The sequence below is a fragment of the Micropterus salmoides genome, unplaced genomic scaffold, assembly GCF_014851395.1.
Source record: "Micropterus salmoides isolate LMB-PRFRI ecotype aquatic unplaced genomic scaffold, ASM1485139v1 Ms_hic_scaffold_14, whole genome shotgun sequence".
Classification (NCBI taxonomy): domain Eukaryota; kingdom Metazoa; phylum Chordata; class Actinopteri; order Centrarchiformes; family Centrarchidae; genus Micropterus; species Micropterus salmoides.
Genome location: NW_024040485.1, coordinates 2,107,360 through 2,134,106, shown reverse-complemented (window position 1 = coordinate 2,134,106; position 26,747 = coordinate 2,107,360). Strand labels below are relative to the sequence as shown.

Here is a 26,747-nt window from a genome sequence, read left to right as displayed (position 1 = left end):
ATTGAAAGCTATTTTTTCAGTACATTTTAAACAAATGCTTCGAAAATGTGGTGGGGACATGTCCCCAGCGTCCCCAGTGTACATGACACCTATGGCATTTGTCATAAGTCTGGAAAAAAAAGCCATTTTAAATCTTCCCACTGTAACAACCCTAAATGTTGATTTTAATTAATTAATTAATTAAATTCTGTACAAGTAGACTAGGTGTGTTTAAGGCTAAGAAATATATTAGCAACTCACTTCTGTATCACCGCAGTCTCCACTAGCTGCTCCTGCCTTCTCACCATCCGCACTCCCAAATATCGATGGTTTAACTCTAACGTTACTTTTCAGTCTCCTGAAGGCTGCATCAAAGTCTTCCTCTCTGAAGTGTATACTACAGACCCGGAGATCCTTCAACTTTTGCGGCGGGGTGTCCGGCTTGAACTTCGGGTTCTTTATCAGCCGCAGCCAGTCGGCACGGCGGGCAGCATCCGAAGGGAGGCGATGAAGACCCGGTCTGTTGGTCTCCCTTTTGCCGCTGCTACAGTTTGGTACAATGCAGCGATTCGCCATTCAGGCTCCTGAAGCGATTCACTTGAGTAACACGAGCTCAACACGACAGTCACTCGATTAACACGGGCTCAAACACGTATTTCAATTACCTCGGAAGTGGTCGGGTCCAACGTTTCTCTAACACCAAAATCTGTTACCTATTACATTCTGTGACTACACCCAAACGACGATGTTTTCCTAACCATAACCAAGTACTTTTGGTACCTAAACCCACCAAACTGCAACAGCTTCACACCGTCAACAAAGCCTCTGGCGCTTAACTTGCCGTTTGGGTCACAGAATCTGACAGGTCACACATTTTGGTGACAAACTCCACGTAAAACCTAAAACTCGCAAAAGCAAATGCTGAATACAAACCTAGCGCAGCTCTATCTGTGTGGAGCAGACGTCGAGTCGACACAGTTTAAATAACACCATCTGTCCCTGTTCTTCCAACTAAGCGGCTGCTAAGGACCCCGTAGCCACCAGGGGGCCCCAAACTCATGCATACTTACTGAACATACTAAACGGACTAAGTTAATCGTCTGACTTGTCTGACCCTATGGTCTGACCTGGCCTGGACACCCTGAGTAGTGTTACAATGAATTTATAGTTGTTGATGCTATATGTGCTAATGGAGTGGATCACCACGTTAGTGCCGAAGAATAGCTAGCTAAATGATAGTCCAAATTCCACTTGACGTTACTAATGTCGGTTCTCTGGGACGACTCGTTTACTAACGTTACCGTTTTGCCGACGATTAACTTTACAACATACAGTAATATGAGCTCATAAGCCAACTTAAGGTTATCCCAAAAGGTCCAATGTTCTCTGTGCTAAGAGTATATTAGGCATTGACAATTTGCTTTTGGAACATGAGACTAATTCACAAGACAATGGTGGACATTTAACTTTGCTAGAAATGGATCTACATTACTTAAGATGTAGTTATGATTATTATTATTATTGAGAATTATTGGCAAATGCAGAGCTCACTGAAAATGACAGATGCTGAACTGAACAGTTTTTCTTTTTAGTTGTCACTACAAGTAAAAAAGAAAAACTGTCAGTTTTAAACATCATCTCTTTTAATTGACAAAACAGCAGTTGCAATAGCAAAAAACAATTCTAAAATGTCTAATTCTAAAGTATATAAATATATACCAAAGAAGCTAAATTAAAGTAATTTCATGACAAGTAGGCCTATTTAAGTAACTGTCCTGTATTATGTTTGTGATATTTGTGAAATAATCTCCATTAATGTAGACATTTAATAAACACAAATTTTAAGTGTGTAATTGTAAATGGTCCAACAGAACATTAAGGTGATAGAGATTATTGCTTATATTGTCAAAAATAATCTAGTACCTTTTGTTGTGAGAACAAAGTCAAAAAGACGATACATTTTAGAAAAACAAACAACGGGCACCGTCAAATGTGGAGATTTATAACTATTAAAGGGGAAATAATTGTGTGTCTATTCTGAGGTGTTGCTTTTTATTATTAAACGTGTGACATCACATCTTAACTCCAAATGTGCCTTCAGCATGTTAACACCTGGTTGACCTGTAATTTTCTAATGTTAAACTCAGATAAAACTGAAGTTACTGTACTGGGGCCCAAGCACCTCTGTGACACATTATGTAAAGATATAGTTTCCCTGGATGGCATCGCCCTGGCCTCCAGCACCACTGTGAGGAATCTAGGAGTTATCTTTGATCAGGACATGTCGTTTAAGTCTCACATTAAGCAAATTTCAAGGACCGCCTTTTTTACCTATGTAATATTGAAAAATCAGGAACATCTTGTCTAAAGATGATGCAGAAAAACTAGTTCTAAGCTGGATTACTGCAATTCTTTATTATCAGGCTGCTCGAAAAAGTCCGTTAAGACTCTTCAGCTGATCCAGAATGCTGCAGCACGTGTTCTGACAGGAACCAGGAAAAGAGATCATATTTCTCCTGTCTTAGCTTCTTTGCATTGGCTTCCAGTAAAATCCAGAATAGAATTTAAAATCATTCTTCTTACCTACAAAGCTCTTAATGGTCAGGCACCATCTTATCTTAAAGAGCTCATAGTTCCTTACTACCCCACCAGAGCACTGCGCTCCCAGAATGCAGGGTTACTTGTGGTTCCTAGAGTCTCCAAAAGTAGACTAGGAGCCAGAGCGTTCAGCTATCAAGCTCCTCTCCTGTGGAACCAGGTTCCAGTTTGGGTTCAGGAGGCAGACACCATCTCCACATTTAAGAGTAGGCTTAAGACTTTCCTCTTTGATAAAGCTTATAGTTAGGGCTGGCTCAGGTGAGTCCGGAACCATCCCTTAGTTATACTGCTATAGGCCTAGACTGCCAGGGGACTTCCCATGATGCACTGAGGTCCTCTCTCCTCTACTTTCTCTCCCTCTGTATGCAACCTCATCCCATTATTGCATGTTACTAACTCAACTTCTCCCCTTTCCGGTAGTCTTGTGCTTCCTCGTCCCTCTCCTCTCTCCTCCTATCACTTCCTGCAGGAGTTTCTGGCTCTGGAGCTGTGGAGTCTGGATCTGTGGTTGCGAGTCACCTGCTGCCCCCGTGTTCCTGCTCGACACCCTCTGCTACAACTATTGTTACTAGTCCTATTGTTATTATAATCATTAACAATACGATTATCATCATTAACACTACTATAAATATCGGTACCATTATTTATTCTGTCTGTACCAACATCACATTTACTGTCTGTACTTCTGTGTGTATATTGTGTAGGTTGCCTCTTTGTTGGGTTTCTGTAAATAATATCGCAGAGTACGGTAAAGACCTGCTCTTATATGATAAAGTGCTATGATATAACTGTTGTTGTGATTTGTCACTATATAAATAAAATTTAATTGAATCGAATCAAAGCTAGAGTTTACAACGTACACTCTAAGGCAGCACCACGTGATCCAATCTTATCTTTTATTTTGAAAGTGGAGTTACGGAAGTTCGTAGACGACACGCGGAGGGGCAGACAACCGACCAACAACAAACAACAACGTTAACCGCAGCAGCATCTCCCCGTTTCTGCTCACGGGTCACTCGCTGCTCGCTTCTAAGGACGAGGTCACCGAGAGGAGCTCACCGGACGTGAACGTCTTTGCCATAGATCTTTGCTTATGTTATTATTTAAATTCAGGTTTCGGCGTTTGTTGTCGTTTCACGTCCGCCCAACATGACGAGTTACAAGGCGTTTCATTCCCAGTTGACGTCCATCATGGAGGCACTGGCCAAAGCGGCGGTGGCGGAGATCTGCGAGCTGGTGGATGACAGCTATGCCGTGTTGCAGCTGGAGATCACCCGCAGCCACAAGGAGAACGAGGCGCTGAGGAGGAAGCTGGAGCTGATCGAGACCATCATCGCGCGGGGACACCGGGGGAACGCCGCGGTGTTGGATTTCGGCGGGCAAGAGGCGGCCGGTGGGGGGCTGATGATGGATTTCACTCTCGGTGAGTTTCGGGGCCTTTTCTTAACAGTCTGTCATTTGCAGTTGGATAACACCGACGATGGTGGCAAGATGTTTACTGCCATGACTGGACTAATGTCTCCGATATCTGCCGTTGTTCCGTATATAGAAAGCTTTACAGCAAACCCCACTGGAAAACTGTTAATACAACATTTCCTTACTAACTGGCAGCAGTGAATTTGTTGATACTCATCTGATATGTTTGTCTCAGTATCATTTCTATATTCGGCATAAACTTCAAACTGCAAGCAGGGTCAACTTTTCCAGTCCTTTGGGCTGTTTTCTGACGCTGGAATCTGGATACAAAGAAGGCAGGTCAGCAGTCAGAGTTCATGGCTCAGAGAGGGGTTCAACAAAACGTGCCATTTTAAGTAAACAATGTTCCATATATTCAGAAATATATGCTACAATATTCAGAAAAGGCATTGAGATAACTCAGAACATGTAAGATGACAGAGAAGTACAACAACTTTACAATTGAAAGTTTACTGAAACAAATTCCTGGCATTTCTCACTTTTTAAGAACAAGTTATACTGTCATAACATGGCAAACCCCCCTCTGTATTTACTACTGTATACACAGCAATAAAGTGAAACATGGGATCACAGCAGGCAGCCTTACACCCCCCCCCACTTGAATGTATCAATACCCTTGGTGATCTCCTTCGGAACCAATATTATAACTCTTGTTTTTCAACCAGAACGTAACGTACCAACTGGAGTGGGGGCCAAACAGCCAAAAGCAAATCTCAAAAGAAGTGGAAGGTTTCCAATGTTGGAGGCCACAACTGAGCTGACCCCTGCAGCCAAAGAGGTGAAAGGACATGGACAAAGTTAAAAATGTCTTGTTCAACTTCTTGTAATGTAGCCTTTAAGATCTGGAAAGACGACTACTGCCCCCATTCATCATGAGCTGAACTCAAAGATCTAAGACTATGTACACAAAAGGCCTATTTCTCTCAAATACTGTTCACAAATCTGTCAAAATCTGTGTTAGTGAGCACTTCTCCTTTGCCGAGATAATCCATCTACCTCACAGGTGTGTCATATCAAGATGCTGATCAGACAGCATGGGGATTGCACAGGTGTGCCTTAGGCTGGCCACAATAAAAGGCCTTAGGCTGGCCACCATAAGACGGCCTTTGGATACGGCTTATAGTTAATCAATATTTGAGAGAAATAGGCCTTTTGTGTACATAGAGAAAGTCTTTGATGTTTGAGTTCAGTTCATGATGAATGGGGGCAAAAACAAAAGTGTTGCATTTATAATTTTGTTCAGTGTAATATGACAAGTCATACTCTCAGTAACATACAGTATACCTACCAGCTGTAGTTAGGACATTTATCAGTTTGACCTTGTGTGTTTTAAAACATGAGTTTTGCCATTTTAGTTTATGCATTGTATTTTTTCCTCTAAGTTTGTCTAAATGCGTCACATCTGCTGCCTTCAGTAATTATATCTTTTTTGAATGTCATACAACAAGTGACATTTTGGTTGAAAATAAATAGTTAATTGTACTGAACAAAGTTAATGGAATAAAGCCTATTACAGTCATTTGTGTGAACATTGTTTTCCACTCTCAGGATTCTTCGTCAGTAGCTGTAGACGAGCCAAATGATCAGGATGTTGTTCTCATAAAGGAGGAAACCGCGAAAGAGGAGGTGACCGGCTATGACGCCACAGACGAGCTCCTTCTCAACGAGGATGGTAAGAGAGGAAACCCATTGACTCTAATAAACAGTTAACAATCCACAAACTAGGGATGCACCGAATGTTCGGCCACCGAAATTAATCGTCCAAAAATAGCTAGTCGTACCTAAATTTGGAGTGCACACGTATTAAAGCCTTTACAGTAAATCCACTGAAACGGACCAGAGTGAGCTGACGGCAGGTTAGCGACTTTATCCTGTCAGTTTCTGTCTTTACAAAGACAAGTCTTGCAGTATGAGAGGCCTAACTGAGGAGAGAGCTGTGAAGTCTTCATGTTACGTGACATGAGAACCACATACATTATTTATCAAATCAGAATCAGAAGGAGCTTTATTGCCAAGTAGTGTTTTACACATACAAGGAATTTGCTGTGGTGATAAGGTGCTACACGTAGACAAACATACAGTCAACATAAATAAATGTAGAAATATATAAATATGGAATATGAAATTGGGTCGGACTTCATGAATTTAGCGCGAGGATACATATGTGACAATGCCCCTCTTTTCAAAATGAGATGTGTATACAGGATGGATGTTTATACGCTAATGACTGTTGGTCAGACAAAATGAGGCATCACCCAAACATAGATGGACGGATAAACGGGAGGAGGGTGACCCAGGAAGAGAATCAACAGGTCCCGATAAAGACATAACGGGTCTCGTTTAGAGCTGCAACAATTAGTCAATTAATCGATTAGTTGTCAACAATTGGCGACTATTTTGGTAATCCATTAATCATTTTTAGCCATTTTTTCCAGCTTCTCAAATGGGAATATTTCCTGATTTTGTTGCTCCTCTATTACAGTAAACTGAAGTTCTTTGGGTTGTGAACAAAACCGGACATTTGAGGACGTCGTCTTGTTCTCATCAACATTTTTCACCATTCTCTGACATTATTTTATGGCCTAGAACAGAGAAAATGGTCGGCAGATTTTTCGATAAAGAAAATCAGTAGTTGCAGCTTTACTAATTATTTACAACATCAACTTGCTGAAGTCCGGTCAAATGCACCAACATGTGTGCACCAGGTGTAGCATTTACCTTGTAGCACTGTGCTCATCAAACTGCAGTTTGCTGGTGGTGACAAGAGGAGAAACAGCAGTTTGACTGTCACAAAGCTGTGTTTGAAGACAGAAGATTAGCCATAAAAGCAAAAGTAGACAATGTTTCTACAAGGAAACACAGGCCGTCATGACCAGCGGTCTAAAATGGCACTTTTGTGAACAGGCCTTTTCACACTGCTGACTTTACTGTTTCTTCTGTTGAGATTAGACAGTAAAATACAATGTTTATCACTGGAAGTTGTTTTTAGCACTTCTATTTATGTGTTTGTCTGTCAATCTATAATAAAGGACGGACATGTTGACAACAAACACTCGAGACAGGCTGCAGTTGCCATTGTTTCTTTTTTAGTGCATACGTTTTATTTAAAAATAGACATTTTGACAGTAGTTTTTGTCACACTAGTCTTTGTCTTGAAGTCACTGCTTCTGTATCTGACACTGGGTGTTTGTTGGTGTGTTTGTGTGAAGGAACGGAGGTGCAGCTGTCAGATACAGATGACAGTGACGAAGGACCCTCTGGGATGGTGATCTCCACCTCCACCGACGTGAGGCTGTGGGATCAGAACAGTAATGGACCGTCTGAGCGAGTCGAGCATCAACAATCCCACAGTGCACTGGGGTCTCCTGGGTCTCCAGGCCCTGCAGGGGGCGCTGAGAGAAATTCTTCAGATGTGGTGTTTGACTTGGCCTCAGAGTCGGACTGTGAAGCTCCGTCTGCAGTCCAGACAAGGAAGCCGTTTGTCTTTGGCTCTGGAACAAGTCCCACCCCCCTGCCTGGGACCTCTGAGCTGAAGCGGGGTGCGTCTCTGATCAACTCCCTCCCCTATGACACAGAGCTGGATCTGTGCTCTTCATGGACCAGTCAGAGCCTGCCGAGCATGGTGCCCGTCCCCCACCGGCCAACACTCCTGGACAAAGTCTCTGACCTGAATGCTGCAAGTTTCCCCTTAGCACTCGGTCTTGGCGGATCCAGACTGGACCCGCTGGACCTTAACAGGTACTGCAGGGACAGGCGCTTCGTCTGCAGCTACTGCGGGAAATGCTTCACGTCGTCACGGAGCCTGGAGACGCACGTGCGTGTTCACACGGGCGAGCGGCCGTACAGCTGTGCTCAGTGCGGGAAGCGTTTCACGCAGTCGGGACACCTGAAGACGCACCAGAGTGTTCACACCGGAGAGCGGCCGTTCGCCTGCGAGCACTGTGGGAAAAGATTTGCCGGCAAGCAGAACCTGAGGATCCATCAGCAGAAACACCACGCAGCAGAGCAGAGTGCCGCTCCCGTTTAACTCAAGAGGAAGTATGTCACACAAGCACTGTCAAGCCTGAACACTGGCGTGACCAGCTGAAACATATGCACTCATGGTACAGTAAGGCGCAGAGGAGATCTAAACTGTGATGGACCAGAACCATATGCTGTTAATTTAAATTAATCTTTTTTACGCTGAGGGCCTTTTTAAAGATGTTTCTAGAAAAATGGGTGCTTTTACAAAAACTGATCGATAAACTGTTTTAATTCTGTCAGGCTTACGTATTTTTGACCATCTGAACTGCCTTGGTAGATGCCCGAGACAAAACAAAATGGGACTACGACCTGATCCAGATCAATTCTTACCTCAAATATAGGGGGCCGTTTTGGGTCCACTTCAGTACTTTAGGATCGAGCAATGACTTCCTGGTGACAGTGATTCCTGTAGAGAGTCAACAAGCATGTGAACGTTTATTGGTTGGTGTAAATCTTGGATTAAAATTGTGCAATCTTGGAAGGACAGTTTGTTTCATTCAGTGTTTACACTGCTTACATTGTAAAGTACACACTCAAATACAACTTTACAGACCAGAAGAAGCCAGAGGAGACTGAATCTCCATGCAAGAAACCAGTCAAAAGTGAGTTTGCATTCAAATATTGCTGAAACAGTCGACCAAAAAATTATAGCTCAGTAAAAAAGATGAACAGTGACTCGTTCAATCTTCTCAACTGTTAATGTTTGCTGCTTTTCTCTGTTTTAAATCTTTGTAAACTGAATCTGTTTGGATTTTAGACAGACAGAACAAGACATCTGAAGATCTTTAGCACTGTTTGTCCATTTTAATCAGCCAATATGAGTTAATTGCAGATATTTTGGCCATGTCAATATATTAAATACTTTGTCCACCTGAGACACATTTATTGTTACGCTGTAAAATTTCCTGCTTGCTGCATGTGTTGCTCCCAATTCTTTAACAGACATTTAACACTGATCTAAAAAGTTTGAAATGAATATTGATTTTTTTTTTTCTCTCAAATGTGCGTCTTCCTCAAATGGGCAAGATGGAATTTATTTTATTTTACTATAAACTGCCAAACTAACCAATAATGAAAACGATCCTTAATTGCAGCCCTACATCATTTGTGGCAAAAAGCAACTCACCAGTCACAATGAGAGGGTGACAAGGGAGTGGATTTTCACTCCTGTCCAATCCCCAATATAAAATGATTTGGTTTTAAATCAAACTAGTGTACGTGAGAACGGCATATTTATAGATAAAAACTGATCTGTGATTCTCGTCCTGCCCGCTCTCATTCAATAGTCAAATTGACTCATCCCGCAGGAATCCTAATCAACCTGTTTGAAAACCGACTGCAGTAAGCCTGTATGTATTTTATGATACTTCCCAGGCCCATAGGTGTAGTGTCACTTTCATCAAGGGGCATTCACTGTCAGTGGGAATGACCACCCAGCAGTGATTCACACCCGCTTTTGTAAGACTGCTTGCCAAGTTTAGAGGTTTCATTTTCACTGGAGCCACCTGAGGTACAACTGTGCTGCTGTCGGGCCCTCAGGACCTCAGGCTGTGTCGGTCCTCCTGTCCGTCTGTGTTGGACTGTTCTCTGCCCCCTGCACACAATGCCCAGCAAAATTCCCAAACAAATGTGTTTTGCACAATAGAAGCACAGAAAACCAGCAGCTGACTGGAATTGCTGGTTCAACTGGTTTCAAACAAATCCACTCACACTGAATGGCAGGATGTTCAACAGGGACCTTCATACTAGAAGCTGACACTTTTTTTGGGAATCCTGTGTGTCAAATTTGCAATATGAATACATGCTATTTTCTTCTTTTTCAATAACGGGATGCAACATTCTTCCCGGGTTTGGTACAGAGACAAGATTTTTTTTTCTGTCTATTGCACTTTTTCTTGCTGTCCAGTGACAACCATGTATCTCCAGATGTGGATCAGCTGGAAAATGCTTTGTCACAAATCCGAAAACAGGCTGTTCTGACTGTTTAGAGATACGTGGTTCTCACAGGACAGCAACACTACTAACAAATGATGATCTTATAGAATATGTAGCATTGCTGTAGGTTAAACCCAACAGTATGTAAAGGAGTAAAGATGAGCTCAGCCTTAAACATCTACATTACATATTCATTTAGCTGAAGCTTTTATCCAAAGCAACCTACAATTGCTATACATGTCAGAGGTCACCCGCCTCTGGAGTGGGGAATTGAACCCTGGTCTAACCCCGAGTCAAATGCAACACACATTAATACAGCATCCAGAACCATCCATTAATCCAGAAACACTGACCGAAACATTTTACTGCACTGTGAATATTTTTACTTTAAGTACATTTTGCTGACAACTTATACATACTTTTACTCATGTATGGTTTTGAGTGCAGGACTTGCAGTGTGTCACAGTGAGACATTAGAAGGGGCGTGGCATATCATCGTGGTGTAGACCCTGAAAAAGTCTGCAGTTTTTAATTTAATAATAAGAAGAATCTGTTTCAGAAACAACATGGCTGCAGGGTAACTTCCTGACTCCCTGCACAACTACAAAGATACAAAGTCTTCACTCAAATCAAGAAATTATTCAAGATGGCAAACTGCCATCTCTTGCCACTTGCTTAAATTATGTTTGTTTATTGTAATGTGATTACTTTTGTCAAAATTATGCAGCACTGTGACAGATTTAACAAAATATACTGTATTCATATCACATCTTTGAGTGTATCAATGGCAGAAGAATCTAAACATGAAATGGAAAGCAGTTTGCAGTGTTTTACTGATATGATTTGTTTAACTGTTTAATTTTTATCTACCTATTAGCATTCTATTTTAAATTAATCAATTAACATACACATCAATTCTATCTGCATATTTATTCTATTTTTTGATTTCTTTTAAAAACATTTTTTATTTATTCTGTCAATCTATTTGATTTGATTTCTTATCTATATATTTTCAATCGTATTACTTATCTATTCATTCTCTTGTATCTAACTTAACGTAAATTCTTTATTTTTAACATGGTTTTGTTCTACTTTTATCAACTTTTATTCCTTTACCTATTTCTTTTCTTTAAACATTTACTTACTCTGCTTATTATTGTATTTGTACTATCTGCCTAATCTATTTTGATCACTTATTTTGATCTTCTAATCAAGTCAAATTTGATCTTTAATCTATTTATTGTAGTTGGTGTTTCGGTCCTTGCTCCCGTTTGTCACAATTACAGGCTCTTATTCTGAAGTCAGCCGTGTTATTCCGGAAGTGTGAATCGGAAGGAAGTAGAAAAACATTTCTCTGTGGTAGTCAGCGACGGGCTTTGACAACCGCTAATAAACACAGAAGTAGTGGTCAGTTAGACTTCAGTTAGAAAAAGGTCCGAACATATTTAGGCAGCGGCTCCCTTACCGACGTAACCGTGCACTTCAGGCCGTGTTGGAGCTCCCTGTTGTCCGCCAGGACGTGTTTCAGTACGGTCCGGTTTCCTCTCGAGCCGCGGGATGGCCGTTTTAACGAGCAAAGCTCTTCACGAGCAGCTGTCCGTCATTATGGGCGCGTTGACTAAAGCGGCGGTGGCGGAAATCTGTGAGGTGGTGGACGAAGGTTACGCGGTGCTGCAGATGGAGATCACCCGGAGCCACAAGGAGAACGAGGACCTGAAGAAGAAGCTGCACCTCATCGAGTCCATAGTGGTTCGGGGGAGCGGCGCAGGGAAGGCCACAGTAACGGAGGTCGCACCGGCCGCGGACGGCGCACAGCAGACGGAAACACCGCAGCAGCAGCAGCAGCGGGACAGTGACGAAGGAGCTGCCGCTCCCGGAGGAGACGGAGGAGCGGCTGTGGTGCTGCGGCAGGAGGTAAACACACAGCCGGCCTGCCTTCATGCTGGCATCCGTCCACATTTTGATCATCATAGAAACTGATTTACGACTAGGTCATATTAGCTTATTTTACAGATGAAGTGCTTAGTCCACTAATCTCTGATCTTGAGGTTATTTATTGGTTTATTTAACAGAGACAGCACATCTTAATTGACATCGCTGTGAATGCGTCAGTTAGCCTGAAGGCTGTTTTTCACCTGTAGTCCTTGGACAGATTCCAAACAAGAAGATTAAATTACAAAAGATATTCAGATGCAGAGCAATAGTGGACAATTTGTTACTATTTTGATAGTTATGTAATCGTTAGAGCCACTTGTCAAGTAAAAATGCTAATGTTTTCTGCTACCTGTTACTCAAACATAAGCATTCTTAAGCGTTTTCTCTGTTTCATTTCATTGTAAACTGAATTAGGGTTGCAATTACAAATCAGTGCCTAAATAAGTTAATATATTGTGAAATGTTAGATAATTAAAATGTAATCTTTTTTACCAACATAAATGAACAATCTGTCCAACACCTCATTTTAATTAAGGAGCTCTAAAGGTCAAAGATGATAGTTTTTTGCAAGATGGTAACTTGATCTCTTTCCTTTTCATTATAAAAAGTTTTCAACTTATTATGTAAAAACATTGATACAGACATCATTCCCACAATAACAGAATTTGTTTTCACAACATAAAACTTTCCTCAAGTTTTTTTACTCAAGATGGAAATATAAAGAATTTTTGGACTTAATGGCCACCATGCCTTTAGCTTCTGCCTTAATAATGATAAAAGTCACTGCATCCTATTATATTTTACTGTTAGGCCTTAAGGATATACATCAAATATTGCACATGCTGAGACCATACATGGTTGCAATTATATTTCGTCCCATATAATCTCCAGATCGGAAGTTAATCATCTCCTTATCTCTGCTGCAAACCTCTGCACAGGATCTGTGCACGCTGACAGGGTTGTTGATCCCTTATCTCAAAATTACCATTTTTTAATCTCCATCTCGTTACCGTGGGCTGAGGGTCTTATTTCGGTGATAAACATGTTAATTATCTTGTTACCTTGAAAAACCAAAAGTTTTTTTTAGATAATGTGAAAATTTAAATGGAGATTAAGATAATGGGATTAAAACACTCAAGTTGCCCTACAAAAGAACAGATGTGGAAGATAATCTCAGTCAGTCACACAGAAGTCCTATTAACATTTGTACAGTTTTAGTAAATCACTTGGCTGCTGCTTGATCTTAAGCAACCGTTGGAACTTAATCCAGTGTTACAACCATCCTTGATATACTTTTTAATTATTTTCTCATTAAAACTTAAATTAACTTCATATGAATCAGCCAATCAGGACTCAAGGGACATTTTATCTTAATTAGTTTGCATATTATCGACTTTCTCAGGTTTACTTATATAAATTCAATCTGTTTTTATTGTTTACCTAATTGTAATTTGTTTACATGTTAACAATTGAATTTAAATTCTTTAGTCTGATTTCTCTTGTGGTCGTATGACTGTATTCATTTTTAAATGAAATCTTTTCCAGCTTCCAGACGTGGTGTTGATCAAAGATGAAGACTCAGACAGTAACGACACCTTTGAGGAAGGTGAGTGTAAACGAGCTCTGGGTCAGAAACCAAAGTGGGGTCACTGGCGTCCTCGCTGGGTTAACCTTAAAGTCAGCTACATGCTGGATAAACTGATTGTGCTAACTTGTGACAGTGCTTTTAACGTTGTAAAATCCTGTCAAGTATTGACTATGCCTAAACCTTCAAACTCATTGACCTGTTACTTAAGTTGAACTTTCACAATATTTCATCTTCTCCCCGTGTACCCGTAAAAACAAACTCCCATCAGCACTGCAACTTGCTGTATTTTTAAAGAATAAATGTAGTGACTTGTCAATCACAAGGTTGCCCCTCCCTAAAGCATCCCCTGCTTTATGGTGTATTTTACTCTAAATGGGATCATAATTTACTAAATGAACATTACAGTATGTATCAGTGTTTGGGAAGATGTGTTAATGTATTGTCTTGTGTGTGTCAGTGTTACCTTTAAATTCCATTCTTCTGCCTTTCTTGGCCAGGTCTTCCTTAAATGATTCTCAGTGGGCTTCTTCCTGGTTAAATAAATGGTCAAATTTAAAAAAAAACAAAACAAACAAACACCATGCTGTGTTGAATAAGACTTGAAACTAGCGACGGAGACTATAAACTCATTAGGAAAGTGTTTACTTAGGTAATAAATCAGGTGAGAAGTAGCTTCATTTTCTCAGACTTCTAAACAATCTGACCCCCTGCTGGCCAAAGAATGCAGGTTTAAGGCACTTCTGCATTGGCTACACTTTTCAAACTTGGATTTGTGCTTGTATTCAGCCCAGTCCTCGTCTTTGCGTCACATCACCTAAACACTCCCAGTTCATAGTAGCGATTCATATCTGGTCACACTCGACTTGGTGACTCGCAACCAAGCCTGCAGGATGTGACTGCAGAGCACTGGCAATGCATTTTTTTCCCCAGCTATGTGATGTATTTTGTTTTTTCCTTCAGATAACAAAACACCTGCTGATGGAGGGACGGCTGCAGCCAGAGAGGGCGCCACGTCGAGTCCGATCAGCCGGAGTGTGAAGAGACACTGGCCGGGAAGCGAAGACACTGAGAGGAAGACATCTGAGCAGCTCACACTGAAAACCTCCAAAGTGAGTGCAGGGACACAGAAGAAGAGCGTGTCCGTCTACACGCTGGACTCTCCTCGCAGTGAGCCGGGCTGCTCCGGACAGCTTGGCGGTGATGAGATGGAGGCCGGCGAGTCGGTTTGTTCCTACTCCTCTCAGATGGACCCGGACGTCCAGCTGGTTCACCAGGAGTGCTCGCTGGTCCCGCCTAGCGCTAACAGACAAACAGCGTATTTTGGTAACAGCGCTCTGATGGAGGCACAGTCACCTACAAACAGAGCAGAACTAGACCTCAGCCTGACGTGGACCAAGCAGTCGAAAAGTCAGATGACTTTTGCTCAGTTTCACCAAAGCGAAAACGTGGACGGCGACGCTTTCGGGATCAAGCTGATCAGCGTCTCAGGCTCGACTTCCACAGACTGCCAGCTGTCTGAAAGCAGCAACTCTGCGTTTGAGTACGACGACGGCGACATGATGAACTTTGCCCTCTACAGGGATCAGTCAGGTCGATCTCAGCTGTGTAACGGGCAGCCAAACGCCGGCGCACGGGGGAAGCGCTTTGTGTGCTCCATCTGCAACAGGACGTACGCCACGTCTCAGAACCTGGAAGTTCACATGCGGATCCACACGGGCGAGAGGCCGTTCAGTTGCAGCCAGTGCGGCAAGAAGTTCACCCAGTCAGCTCATCTGAAGTCGCACCTGAGCGTTCACTCCGGAGAGCGGCCGTACGCCTGCACGCTCTGCTCCAGGAGCTTCATCGTCAAATATAGCCTCAAATTACACATGAAGAAATGTCACCCCAACGTCTGAGTGTGGATGAGCGGGGGTTTCGTTCCAAAATGTTCTGTAAATATCCAGTTTTAAAAGGAAAAAAAGTTAAAGTTTTCTAAAGGTGTAGAAGGCAAATTGAGTTTATTTATCAGTCTATTAATCAGTTAATTTCTTGTTTTCTGGGGGGCATTTTTGCCTTTATTTGATACTGACAGCTTAAGAGATACAGGAAAAGCATGAGAGAGAGGGGATGACATGCAGCAAAGGGCCACGGCTTGGAATATAAACAGAGGACTCAGGGTTATCCCAGGTGAGCTAACAGGGCGCCCAGTCAGTTAATGAATGACAGAAAATTCATCAGCAACTATTTTGATAATTGAGTTATAGTAAAGTCATCCAAGGAAGGTTAAAATCAAGGGTAACTGGATGTGGTTGAAGACACTAGAAGAGGTTTTGCTGGATGAGAGGCCAAACATCTTCAAGTATGGAGGACATTTTTATGGGGATTGTTCAGCCTTTTGTGCTTTTACAATGCATTACAGCATCTCATTTAATGAAATAGGAGATGCCTGATTTTGGTATGAGACCTAAAATTTGCTTTGTCTCTGCTCTTAAAGTCTGTAGTGTAGCCTAAAGCTCAGAAACCATTTAGTCGTGTAGAAAGTCACAGTTTTTGTGTCATTCTTGGTTAATAAAACAAATGATTAAATTGTTTTGTACCAGTTATTACCTTTTTGTAAAAAAAATTTAAAAACAAGAGAAGTCAAAGGGTTGTTTACACAGGATAAGATAATTGTTAACAGGTTGTTTTCTTGTGATGAGGTCATGTTGTGATGCTACCATGATGTTGTGTTCCTTGATGTTATATAATCATTTGAGCAGATACTGATCGGATTCATAAAAACTCAGTTTTTCATCACTGTTAAAAGGCTAACAGACACAAAATGGCCATAAAGAGAATATTCAAAACTGCTTTTTTAAGACCCCCTCCTAACATGTACTTAAACATATTGTCTGCTTGAAACATGTGTGATGTTTTTTTTTTCCACAGCAAAATGTGTTTCCTCATTAAAATCCTTAAGGTCTCCACACCTTGCTCATTAAAAACTCCAGAATCTATAAATATGCAAATTTTGTTGATTTCTGAAGTTTCCCTGCTGGACACAAGATGTCTCCTACATCACTGTAAATCCCACTCTTGGTGTAAGTGCACTGGCAATGCCACATTTCTACATCACTTATCCATCCATCCATCTTCATCCACTTATCTGGGGTCAGGTCGCGGGTACATCACTTGTATAAGTTGCAAATGAATGAAAGGAGCCTGATGATGTCAAATCAGTCTGCACAGTGAAGTTTAAACATCCAACTGTAGAACAGGAAGTGGAGTGGACAAGGATTTTAAAGACTTGGGATAACGAAGTAATTCCTCTATAAATTACATTTCATCTCTGGTCGTACAGAATGATGAATTGAAAGCATGAAGAACAACAATGGTCACAATATTAATGAGCCATATTTGGAAATCAGTTCACTGCAGACACCAAATCTAAAGGCCAATTTATACTTCTGCGATCAAATCTACTCCATATGCACCCCATCCCCTACGCTGTAGGCTGACACGCACCTCCCTGAAAATCTAACTCCATGTTGCAGCAACGCAGGCCCCAAGAACTTGGTAATATCCTGCTACGTAGGAAGGCTGAAGACCTTTCACGTGTCTGACTGGTTATAATAAATAATAATAATAATAATAATCTGTCAGTGAGACCGATGTGGGTTGGTTTATTGTAAAAAGAAAGTGTTTTAAGCAAAAAAAAACAAATTCTTTGCTTCTAGCTCCTCCAATGACAATATTTGCTGTTAGACCGCTAGAAAAGTGATGCACTTTCTCACTGGTCCTGCACCCTGAAACTTAACAGCACAAAAGGATACTAAAGGTCAGTACCCACCCAGCCACAGCCTGTTCACCCTGCTGCCTTCTGGGCTACAGTCACACCACCAGACTGCAGAGCAGCTTTTGCCCCAAGCTATCAGACTATTTCTGTTTACCATTTTTATTGCTTGTTTAATTGCTTCTGGGTCATTATATGAAAACGTGCCATTTTGTGTCCCTCAGGAAAAAAAGGCTCTGTAAATTTAATAAACCATAATTTTTTTATAATATTTATTATAATTAATCATAAATATTTTATAATTTAGTTTCCATAATATCAGAATAAATTATTTTCTGTTTGTTTTTAAAGGATTTTAATCACTTTTTTGTGCAAAGCATCTTGCAGAAATGTTGAAAATGGCCTGTCCCCTAGTATGATTTTTCTACTTCTACCTGCTATAGAGGCCAAAAAAGTCAAACTATCATACAAAAACTTAAACCTTGTCAACCATATAAAGCCTCAGGTGTTGTCTCATGAAGGGGTTTTATTATTAATATGTGTAAAATATTGCAAAAAACAATTTAGTCGGGTCCCCATGTTGTTGTCAATCCTGTTACTTTTAATCAAAACACCCCTTTAAAGCTGATGGACTGTTCCAAAAGTTGCATAATTTCCAGGAAGTGACATCACTTGCCTTTTTATGAAGTTTATGGTAAAAGACAAGTAATTGTCACCTCCTTTAATGGATTTTTTTTGAGTTACGTAATGTCTCACTGAGGGGACGAGCTCAGTGTGTCAACCCTGTTACCACAAAAACATGTTAAAAAGTTATTTGTTTGAAATTTTAAATGTACATAACATTTAACCCTCATGGTGATCATGAATGATCACCCTGTGATGTCATGACATTTACCACAAGGCTAGTAGTGGCTGGCAAAGCTTTTCATCAACCCTGTTACCATTTCAGTGGTATATTCAAAGGTATATGCTTTTGTGTGTTGTCCTGGAATTTATCATATCAGTGAGTCTAACATATAATTTTCATCACACTGTACATGAACATATACTTTTCTTACCCAAAAAGCGTTAATCGAGGGCAACTGGACTTGGTTGAAGATGTTTCACCTCTCATCCAAGGGGCTTCTTCAGTTCTAATACTGGTGGGGAGTCCCGGGTATTTTACCTCTGTGGGGTTATAATCAAAGTCATTGGTGGTTAGTGCTGCTGGCTATTGTAACAACAGTAGTTGTTGGAATTTTCACTCCAACAATCTCCTGGAAAAGAGATGAAGGACAGCGTTATATGTAGGGGATAACTTTGGTAGACATCCTCCTTTCTTGAGAGATCAGTTTCTCTACTTTGAAGTAGATAGTCTCTTTCAAACTATCTGTCCTCTCTATCCAAAATATGTATGTTGTCTTTCAAAGAGTGTCCCTTATTCTCCAGGTTTAGGTTAACCTTCCTGTGTTGAGCCATATGTTTTATTAATGTTTGTTTGGTTTCCCCAATATACAAATCTGTGCATTCCTCACTGCATTAGACAGCATACGCTATGTTGCTTTTCTTGTGTTTGGGTTGGGGTCTTTCAGGTGGACCAGTTTCTGTCTTAGTGTGTTGCTGGACACAGGGATGTGGTGTTTGTTGAAAATCCTCTTGAGTTTCTCTGACACTCCTGACAGGTATGGAATGACGATGTAGAATTTTATTCCTCTTTTCTTCACCAACCACAGTATTAGAGTTCTTCTTGGATCTTGTGGCTGTTTTCACAAGGGTCCAGTTAGAGTATCCACAATGACATTCATCCTTTTGTGCTCCTTCTTTTAGGGCCTGGACACTTGTTGGTATGTTGCATCTTGCTGGATTATCAACTTGGTGGTGCAGTTTTGACAACTCCTTGCTTCTGCTCTAGTGTGTGGTGATAGTATTAAGTAAGTACTCGTCTGTGTGTGTGGGTTTCCTGTATACTCCAATGTGGAGGTTCCTGTCCTCTTCAATGTGTATGGCACACTCTAAAAAAGTCATCTTTCACAAGAGGTAAAGACAAGAGGGAAAAATGCAACAACATTATGATTCCATTACTGTATTTGGATGGGGAAGACAGATGGTTTAAAAGAGGAGTGAAGGAGGATATTTACACCAGAATAGAGAAACCAGCTCTCAACAGAGAAGGATATATGACACCACTTATCCCCCATATATAATGCTGTTGTTTCATATGTTCCTAGAAGATTGAACAATTGGTCACATTTGGCCTCTTGTGAAAATTCCAAAGACTGTTTACACTTGGCCTCATTTGACAACATGGACCCTAACGACCTAATGTTGTTACAATAGTCAGGATCACCAACCACTAATTGGTATCAATGACTTTGATCATGACCCCATAGAGGTAAAAATACCTGGAACTCCCCACCAGTCATTTAGAACTGAAGACGCCCCTTGGATGAGAGGTGAAAAATCTTCAACTAAGTCCAGCTGCCCTCTATTCAACCCTTCTCGGCTAAGAAAAGTATATTTTTTATGTACCCACAGGCCAAACTATTTCATTTTTCACATTTATTTGCAGTGTAATTTTAATATGCTTAAATTAAACAATTGAATTGAGTTAAATCTGTAGTATCATCATAAAGTTGTATAAACATTTATGCTAAAACCTCTCAACAAATCTGTCTCCAAAATATTGTTATGTTGAATTAAAAGTTTAAGAATGTCCCATTTTAACTCCATTACACCCATGACTGTAACTTAAACAAGCAGTGTAACCAATACGGTAACTGTTGTCAACCCTGTTACTGATGTGTCAGCCCTGTTACTAAAAATATAAATTAAATAGGAAATTAAATATAAATTTAAATAAAATTGTGAATTCAACTAATGGTATAAGTTAAGTAGAAGAGACCAGTAATACACTCAAAAAAATTGGGATATTATTACTTAGTTTTCATAACTTTTTCTTAACAGAATAAGTTGTAACCGTATTAATTGTAAATGAATGTATTCATAAACTAGTCAATATTCCCACTTTAACACTCTTATTGTAACAAGTGGTGTAATCTTTCATAGCATTTCATATTTGCTCTAAATATGGTTTTAAAACCTTTTCAAACAGTAACTGATATGTCGGTAACAGGGTTGACGAAACACATACATGCAAGTTGATTATGTGAAAAAAAAAATTTTAGAAGTAAGATGGTCTGAGATGGCACGGCACATTTTTCTTAGAGCTAAGGATCTACTTCATCCAAAAAGGGACTTTTCTATGTTAATGTATATTGTCTGCTATGTAGCAGAAGGGCGTTAGAAACTTATTTTCACTATATAATCTGTTGTATTAAATAATAAATACCTACCTAGCCTATTTATCGATAAAGTCAATCAAATGCGCTGTGTGTTTGAGGTTAAACTGGATCATGGTGAAGGTGCTGAAATAATTTTGAAAATACCTCAGATAATGTAAACTTTGCACATGCGCATTCTGGGTTGTCTTGTTGGGTTGTTTTTTTTTTTTTTTTTAATCACTTCCTGGTTTGTCTCGGGACTGTTTACATCAGGTGAAATCTACATCCTGATAAACGGAGAGAGCGCGTGCGTTTCTGCTTTTGTCCCCTGCCAGGACGCAGTGATCTGGATTGTTCTGTTTCAACACACGCACGCGGTAGATTAAAAACATGTCCCCGGCCGCTGCCTTCCACGCGCAGCTCGCCTCCATCATGGAGGTGCTGGCCAACACGGCGGTGGCGGAGATCTGCGAGCTCGTAGACAGCGGTTACTCGGTGCTGCAGCTGGAGATCTCGCGGAGCCGCAAAGAGAACGAGGTGCTGCGGAGAAAACTGCGGCTCATGGAGCTCCGAACTGCCCGCGCGACCGCCTTGCGAGCCGCGGCCACCGCAAGCGGCACCGCGCTGCTGCACGCGAGCGGCCGCGCTCGAGCTCATCTGCCTTCTCATCACCCTGGCAACGAGCCGAGGAGGAACGGCACACCTGGAGGTAAGTTAATTTTATAGTACAGGCTATTACAGTGAATAGCAGAAGACGTGAACGTGACGTGAAGGGCGTGTGTTGTGTTTACTGAACATCTGGTAAACTGCAAACCCTGCGGCTTGATCCATACAGCGCAACAATGGGATCTCAGAACTTTACTAGGGTGGTTATTTTTCACACCTAACCAAGTCGCCAAACAATGTTAGCTAACATTTTAAGGTTTAAAGCCGCGAGAGAATTTAGAATGATATCAAAAGGTGCGAAAATAAAACTATTAATAGTCAGCTTTGTCAGTTGTCTTGAAACAAGACAAAAACACTCAACTCAAGGTCTGTTTAGTGCTTTCTAGCTTTCCCGAATTTTCGAGCTCATCTCATAACCAGCAGATGAAGTTTGCTCAGTAGACATGGAGATTGCTCTTGATCTTCCTCAGTATCAAGGTTCAAACTTCGTTTGCTGAGGAAGACCTTGAGATGTGCTTGAAAGCTCTGAAAATATAATTATCTTTGTCCAAATTTCACTCCACTACAGTACACTGCATACTATAAGCACAGCTATGTACTAATTAGCTGCAAAGAACATGCTATACGAAATTAGTTCAATTCATTGATGTCAAGACATGTTTAAGATGTTTTTAGCATCAATACAGATGAGAATCTTTTTGTTTGACAGTCTTCAGGATGAAGTTGTCAATCAATACTATTCATCAACAGAATTTAAAAAACAAATTGATAAACAGCTGTTTTGTAAATTGAGCACCTAACTTGCTGTAAATGATCCATAACTTCATTACTTATGCCTGCAGGTCAGGTGTCTTTGTCCAGAGCGTCCAACCCGGAGACTCTGCGGTGTGGAGACAATCTGTCCTCAGACTCTAGACAAGACACAACACAAGGGACAGTGAGTAGAGGTGAAATGATAGCAGGATTTGATGTCCTCCCTCAGTCCTTCAGTTTTATTCTCCTCTGATTACAGGCTGCTGCAGGTGAGTCGACCAAACCGACGACCACAGTGATCAAAGTGGAGGACAACGATGAGTCTTGGTCCCAATCTGAGCCGGAGAGTAAGTACAGTTTTAGTAAATAAAAAGGGCATGTACACTTTAACATTACTGACAAACTTCAGCAAAGTTTACTTAACACTGTACATTCAAAGCTATGCAGGTGTACCAGTCAGCTGGACTAGAGGCCGTCATGGGTTTGTCTATTAGTGTCCGAGAACTGATCTGGGACACGAGTCAGGCTGGGTCCAGATTAGAGCTAAAAGTTATTAAACTGGATGACAGAAATTACATTTTTTACATAAATGCCAATAAGTCACTGGTTCCAAGTTCTTGAATGTGAATATATGCTTTATGCTTGTCTTTATTTACAGTAACCTGAATATCTGTGGGCAAGCTCTGGGAAGTTGTTTTGTTTTTTTCTTTCTCACTGGCTCATTATGGATCAGGTCTCAAAGTTTGGACCTGTGAAGACCTCTAATGTGGACTGGATAAAGTGGGGGATGTGGTCCCCTTTTGGTTTATTTTGTTAACTGGTGGCTGACCTTTGGCTAAGCTACAGTCTGGCCCTTGCGTGGCACCTAGTAGTGGACCATCCCCAGGCCATCAGTCAGTGTGGCATGTGGGGTAGATCTGGGCCATAATGCCGAAGTAATAATTACGTATGTGTTTTCGGCTTCCACAATTAAGCTTTTGGGTTAAATACTTTGGATGTTGAATGTCTGCTCTGGAAGTTTAAAAGTATACAGGAAAAATGAAGGCAGTCTTCAAATAAAGTAATACCTTTGGGTACCATTTCAACTGCAGGCCAAATTACTGCTAAAAATCTGCTAATATGTACATAAAGTTGGGTGTGATTCTGTTTTTCTTTTTCTCCAGGAGATTTCTGTCGTGTTGTTGATGGACATTCGATGGAGACAGAAGCCCCTCCGCCACTGACCAAACAGGAAGAAGCAGACGAAGGCGACAGTTCAGCTCGGTCGTGGGTGAGTGGGGAAGTCAGCTCCACCACCATGTCCATCCAAAAAACCCTGAACGCCAGCCAGAGGTCAGAAACCAGCAGTTATGACTGCCTGATGTACGAGCCACAGCTCCAACATGGCTCCCGCAGTACCCAGAATCCTTTGAGTGAGGATCCCGGCTGCTCGTATGTGTTGAACACCAGTGTGAGTGTTTCAGCTGCGTCTGATTCAGGCGGTAGCAGTTTCCCTTTCACAGTCAGTGAGGAGACTCTGTCGGCAGCAGAGCACAAGCAGCCTGCAGGTTTCCAGAGCAGCCAGCAGAGGGCGCCATTACCTGCAGATGAGCCGCAGCTCCCCATAAGGAAAGACATGACAGAAAGGCAAAATGCTTTCATCAGAAGGGACAGGTGGAGACATCACGATGGCGTCAACAGGGCCTCCAGTCACGGCAGGGAGGACAGTGGGGGGAAGGCATTTGTCTGTAACTGCTGCGGTAAAACTCTGGCCTGCCTGAAGAACCTGAAGACCCACATGAGGGTCCACACAGGTGAGAAGCCCTTCGTCTGTGCGCTCTGCGGCAAACGCTTCTCCGACTCCAGCAACCTGAAACGCCACCAGAGCGTCCACACTGGAGAGAAACGCTATGGCTGCGTGCACTGTGGGAAACGCTTCGCCCAGTCAGGATCCCTGAAGGTCCACATGACCGTCCACACGGACTGCAAACAGTTCAGGTGCTCTTTCTGCGGCAAAACCTTCATCTCCGGCAGCCACCTGCGCCGCCATATCACTGTGCATGGAGGAGAGAAACGATTCGCTCCAGAGTTTCAGTAGTTACAACTAATCGACTGACAAATCTTGTTTCAGAGTGAGACAAAGCAGGCAACTGCACTGGGGCCCCCTGTCCCAGTTTTACTGCAAGTCAGTTGGTTTTGATGACTTGTAAGAAAATTTGCATGACTAAATTACAAATCTATATTGTGATAGGTGCTCAAGGTCAAAGTCTAGTTTTAAGAGCTTGATTATTTCAGTTTATATTGCGTTCACATGGTGCATATTCCTCAATTCAGTTACCACCACCAGACAACCTGGGGCCAAGTGTTTCTCCAGCAGAGGACTACTATAATGAAGCTGTCACGGGATGTCTGCGGTTTGTTCTGGACTGGAGGCGACAGAGAACATGGACAATGTGTGACTTTATTGATTCTCTCATCTGTCAAGTCTTCCCTTCCCCACCCCCCAAACTATAAAATGTCCAAAAAGTGAATCACAAGTTCTGAGAGAGGAGGTCTTAAAATGGTATTGTTTTGTCCATCTGAAACCCAAAGATACATTTATTCTCATACATGAGAAAGACAAATAAGTCAGCCCTTACTATATACACACACCCTTTTTTTTTGGTATCTTTTGGCAACAACTTTTTAAATTTTCTTTGTCGATCTACTCAGAAGGTGGTGGTGTTAGGGAGGCCCCTTACTCACAGTTTCATCACCCTCTGAGTGTTGCATCCTTTTTTTCCCTCTGTTTTAGGGAAAACAAACCAACTGTATTGTTGCTAAGGTGTTGATTTGGCTCAGCTGACATTTTTGTGGACAGAATTTGTTGTTTTGTACTGTGTCACTTCCTCTTCGCAAATGCAGTTTTCCACATGGCGTCTTGATCTGAGACGTGTTCTCTGCCACATGACATCATTCTGGCCTGTGAGTAACTCTGCAAGTCGACTACTGTTGCCTTATAAAAACATGGTAAATCAGTTTAAGTTTGAAGTTTGATTTTTCAGTTTGAGATTGAGATGTGACTCCGGCTGTGTCCCAGAGCGAAATCAGGTTGCTGAAAACAAGTTGATCTTCTAAATTGTTAATGTTTTCACATCAGTTGAAGGATTATGTGCTGCTCAATGTGTTGCAGATATTCACTCACCTCATGTCCAACCAACAATCTGCAGGTTTGAGCTGATCTGTTCTGCAGGTGATTTCACTGATGACTTCCTGCCCTGCTACATCAGTGGGAGGAGTCATAGGTGGGTGTGAAAACCTGCAGGCTGTTCGATTGATCAGCAACATTTTTAAGATACAGTGGTCAGCACTGTTTCCTCACAGCACAAAGGTTGTGGGTTCAAACCCCGGTTGCCCCGGCCTTTCTGTGTGGAGTTTGCATGTTCTCCCCGTGTCTGCGTGGGTTCTCTCCGGGTGCTCCGGCTTCCTCCCACCATCCAAAGACATGCAGGCTAGGTTAATTGGTGTCTCCAAAATTTTCCTTAGGTGTGAGTGGCCCTGCGATGGACTGGCGACCTGTCCAGGGTGTACCCCGCCTTTCGCCCAGCTGGGATTGGCTCCACCCCCCCGCGACCCTGTACGCAGGATAAGCGGTTGACGATGGATGGATGGATTTCACCAGACCATGAGTACTCTTTACATTCAACAGCTCAAAATTGAAAAGATAACCCTCCAGTAGCATAGAGTGTTGCTGCTGAAATCCATAATGTATGACATTTTCAACCCACCATCTGTTTTTGTTTTGCTGACTCCACCATGTTTGAAAAATAATCTGCATGTGTTTGTCTGAAGGTGAACAGTTATATCTGCGACTTTTCTCCAAGAAGCTGTTTGTTCAGTATTTCTCTTAAACGCTGTTTAAACAGAACATCTGTTGTGTTTACATTTTGTGATACAGCCAATAACTTTTTATGATCATCATGTCATTTTGTAATAAAAGAAGTATCTGTATCGCAAGAACCTTTTCATTCATCATTTATCCCCCAAAAATGACTGCGCAAGTACCTGAAGAAGACTGACACAGCATTATTAAAATAACATATTTAGAGTCTTGGATGGAAAGAGACACACTTTGGAGAGTTTAATTACTGTAAAACGTCAATTAAAAGCCTAGTCCCAATTAAGACACCTGTCCCTTTTACTGGCCTGGTTTTTCTAGAAGTTCTTTGCATGTACAAAACCTCTTAAAGCCCACCTGGTTGCCTTTTTGAGCTACTTCTAAGCTGCTTAGAGCCCAAATACAAATATAAATGTTGAAATGTTGTCAGTGTCAACATGCTACACACCTTTAAATTTGATTCTTCACAATTCAATTGTTCAGTTTATTTTATGGAAACCATTAGCACCTAAGTCTAATTTATTCAGGTTTACTGGCATGGTAAAGAGAGATGAAAAAAATGTGTGTCCATTCCTGTAATCTGTATAGATCCACCGATCAAAAGAATCTAAATGATTTTGAATAAAAATGAATCCAAGTTGAAATAACTACAGTAACCTTTGACTTTAATCCTGTACTCTCCATCTCTTTCTCTCTTTCTCTCTTTCTCTGTGCTTGAGGTTGGCCTAGATGTGCTGAGCTTGATCAAATTAATGATTTATTATTGATGTGTTATCCTAGTGATTGGAATAAATAGTTTAATAGTGTTCCCATCTTTGCTGAGAGTTATAGACCTTAGAGCCGCCTGTCCCAAATATAGGCAGGGTGAGTTCAGGGATTGAAGCAAATAACAGCCCGGGCTATTAACATAAAAGTTTTATGGGGAAA

General features: G+C 41.5%; 4 protein-coding genes and 1 long non-coding RNA gene across 9 annotated transcripts in view; 3 read left to right on the top strand and 2 right to left on the bottom strand.

Moving 5' to 3' along the window:
• lrrc6 (leucine rich repeat containing 6) overlaps nucleotides 1-1,871 on the bottom strand; it is a 47,987-nt gene extending 46,116 nt beyond the window's left edge. Inside the window, exon 1 of the mRNA XM_038717227.1 lies at nucleotides 241-1,871. Within this exon, the coding sequence (XP_038573155.1) occupies nucleotides 241-555 (315 nt within the window). The 5' untranslated portion in view covers nucleotides 556-1,871. The remainder of the gene's footprint in view (nucleotides 1-240) is intronic.
• Nucleotides 1,872-3,509: 1,638 nt separating this feature from the next.
• Nucleotides 3,510-8,560, top strand: si:dkey-7l6.3 (zinc finger and SCAN domain-containing protein 22). The gene is made up of 4 exons (XM_038717225.1): nucleotides 3,510-4,000; nucleotides 4,719-4,831; nucleotides 5,602-5,725; nucleotides 7,263-8,560. The coding sequence occupies exons 1-4, from the start codon at nucleotides 3,727-3,729 to the stop codon at nucleotides 8,078-8,080; spliced, it is 1,329 nt and encodes a 442-aa protein (XP_038573153.1). The 5' UTR covers nucleotides 3,510-3,726; the 3' UTR covers nucleotides 8,081-8,560.
• On the bottom strand, nucleotides 7,874-22,119 carry LOC119901657. 3 transcript variants are annotated; one of them, XR_005444226.1, is made up of 5 exons: nucleotides 22,042-22,091; nucleotides 18,344-18,452; nucleotides 13,998-14,064; nucleotides 8,407-8,482; nucleotides 7,874-7,992 (listed from the first exon to the last, which is right to left on the bottom strand). It is a non-coding gene; the product is annotated as an uncharacterized LOC119901657 (long non-coding RNA). The 3 variants fall into 3 exon arrangements; XR_005444227.1 differs by lacking the exon at nucleotides 18,344-18,452 and having other exon boundaries at nucleotides 22,042-22,119; XR_005444225.1 differs by lacking the exons at nucleotides 18,344-18,452; nucleotides 22,042-22,091 and adding an exon at nucleotides 14,507-14,584.
• LOC119901655 (Krueppel-like factor 12) lies at nucleotides 11,337-16,521 on the top strand. Its single transcript, XM_038717224.1, has 3 exons — nucleotides 11,337-11,925; nucleotides 13,492-13,552; nucleotides 14,495-16,521. The coding sequence occupies exons 1-3, from the start codon at nucleotides 11,569-11,571 to the stop codon at nucleotides 15,427-15,429; spliced, it is 1,353 nt and encodes a 450-aa protein (XP_038573152.1). The 5' UTR covers nucleotides 11,337-11,568; the 3' UTR covers nucleotides 15,430-16,521.
• Nucleotides 20,767-25,939, top strand: LOC119901654 (zinc finger and SCAN domain-containing protein 22-like). Of its 3 annotated transcripts, XR_005444224.1 has the most exons (6): nucleotides 20,767-21,254; nucleotides 22,054-22,148; nucleotides 22,224-22,311; nucleotides 23,128-24,907; nucleotides 25,153-25,227; nucleotides 25,469-25,939. XR_005444224.1 is itself a non-coding variant. In XM_038717223.1 (4 exons), the coding sequence occupies exons 1-4, from the start codon at nucleotides 20,936-20,938 to the stop codon at nucleotides 24,039-24,041; spliced, it is 1,416 nt and encodes a 471-aa protein (XP_038573151.1). In that variant the 5' UTR covers nucleotides 20,767-20,935; the 3' UTR covers nucleotides 24,042-25,434. The 3 variants fall into 3 exon arrangements, 1 of the variants encoding a protein (XP_038573151.1); XR_005444223.1 differs by having other exon boundaries at nucleotides 23,128-25,227; XM_038717223.1 differs by lacking the exon at nucleotides 25,469-25,939 and having other exon boundaries at nucleotides 23,128-25,434.
• The last annotated feature ends 808 nt before the right edge of the window (nucleotides 25,940-26,747 follow it).

Bases quoted from the DNA above. Each gene is read 5' to 3' on its own strand.
- si:dkey-7l6.3 (XM_038717225.1), top strand. From the start codon at position 3,727: ATGACGAGTTACAAGGCGTTTCATTCCCAGTTGACGTCCATCATGGAG. The intron at 4,001-4,718 runs GTGAGTTTCGGG...TTTTTCAACCAG, and splicing joins GATGATGGATTTCACTCTCG to AACGTAACGTACCAACTGGA. The intron at 4,832-5,601 runs GTGAAAGGACAT...TTCCACTCTCAG, and splicing joins TGACCCCTGCAGCCAAAGAG to GATTCTTCGTCAGTAGCTGT.
- LOC119901655 (XM_038717224.1), top strand. From the start codon at position 11,569: ATGGCCGTTTTAACGAGCAAAGCTCTTCACGAGCAGCTGTCCGTCATT. The intron at 11,926-13,491 runs GTAAACACACAG...AATCTTTTCCAG, and splicing joins CTGTGGTGCTGCGGCAGGAG to CTTCCAGACGTGGTGTTGAT. The intron at 13,553-14,494 runs GTGAGTGTAAAC...TTTTTCCTTCAG, and splicing joins TAACGACACCTTTGAGGAAG to ATAACAAAACACCTGCTGAT.
- LOC119901654 (XM_038717223.1), top strand. From the start codon at position 20,936: ATGTCCCCGGCCGCTGCCTTCCACGCGCAGCTCGCCTCCATCATGGAG. The intron at 22,149-22,223 runs GTGAGTAGAGGT...CTCTGATTACAG, and splicing joins AAGACACAACACAAGGGACA to GCTGCTGCAGGTGAGTCGAC. The intron at 22,312-23,127 runs GTAAGTACAGTT...CTTTTTCTCCAG, and splicing joins GTCCCAATCTGAGCCGGAGA to GAGATTTCTGTCGTGTTGTT.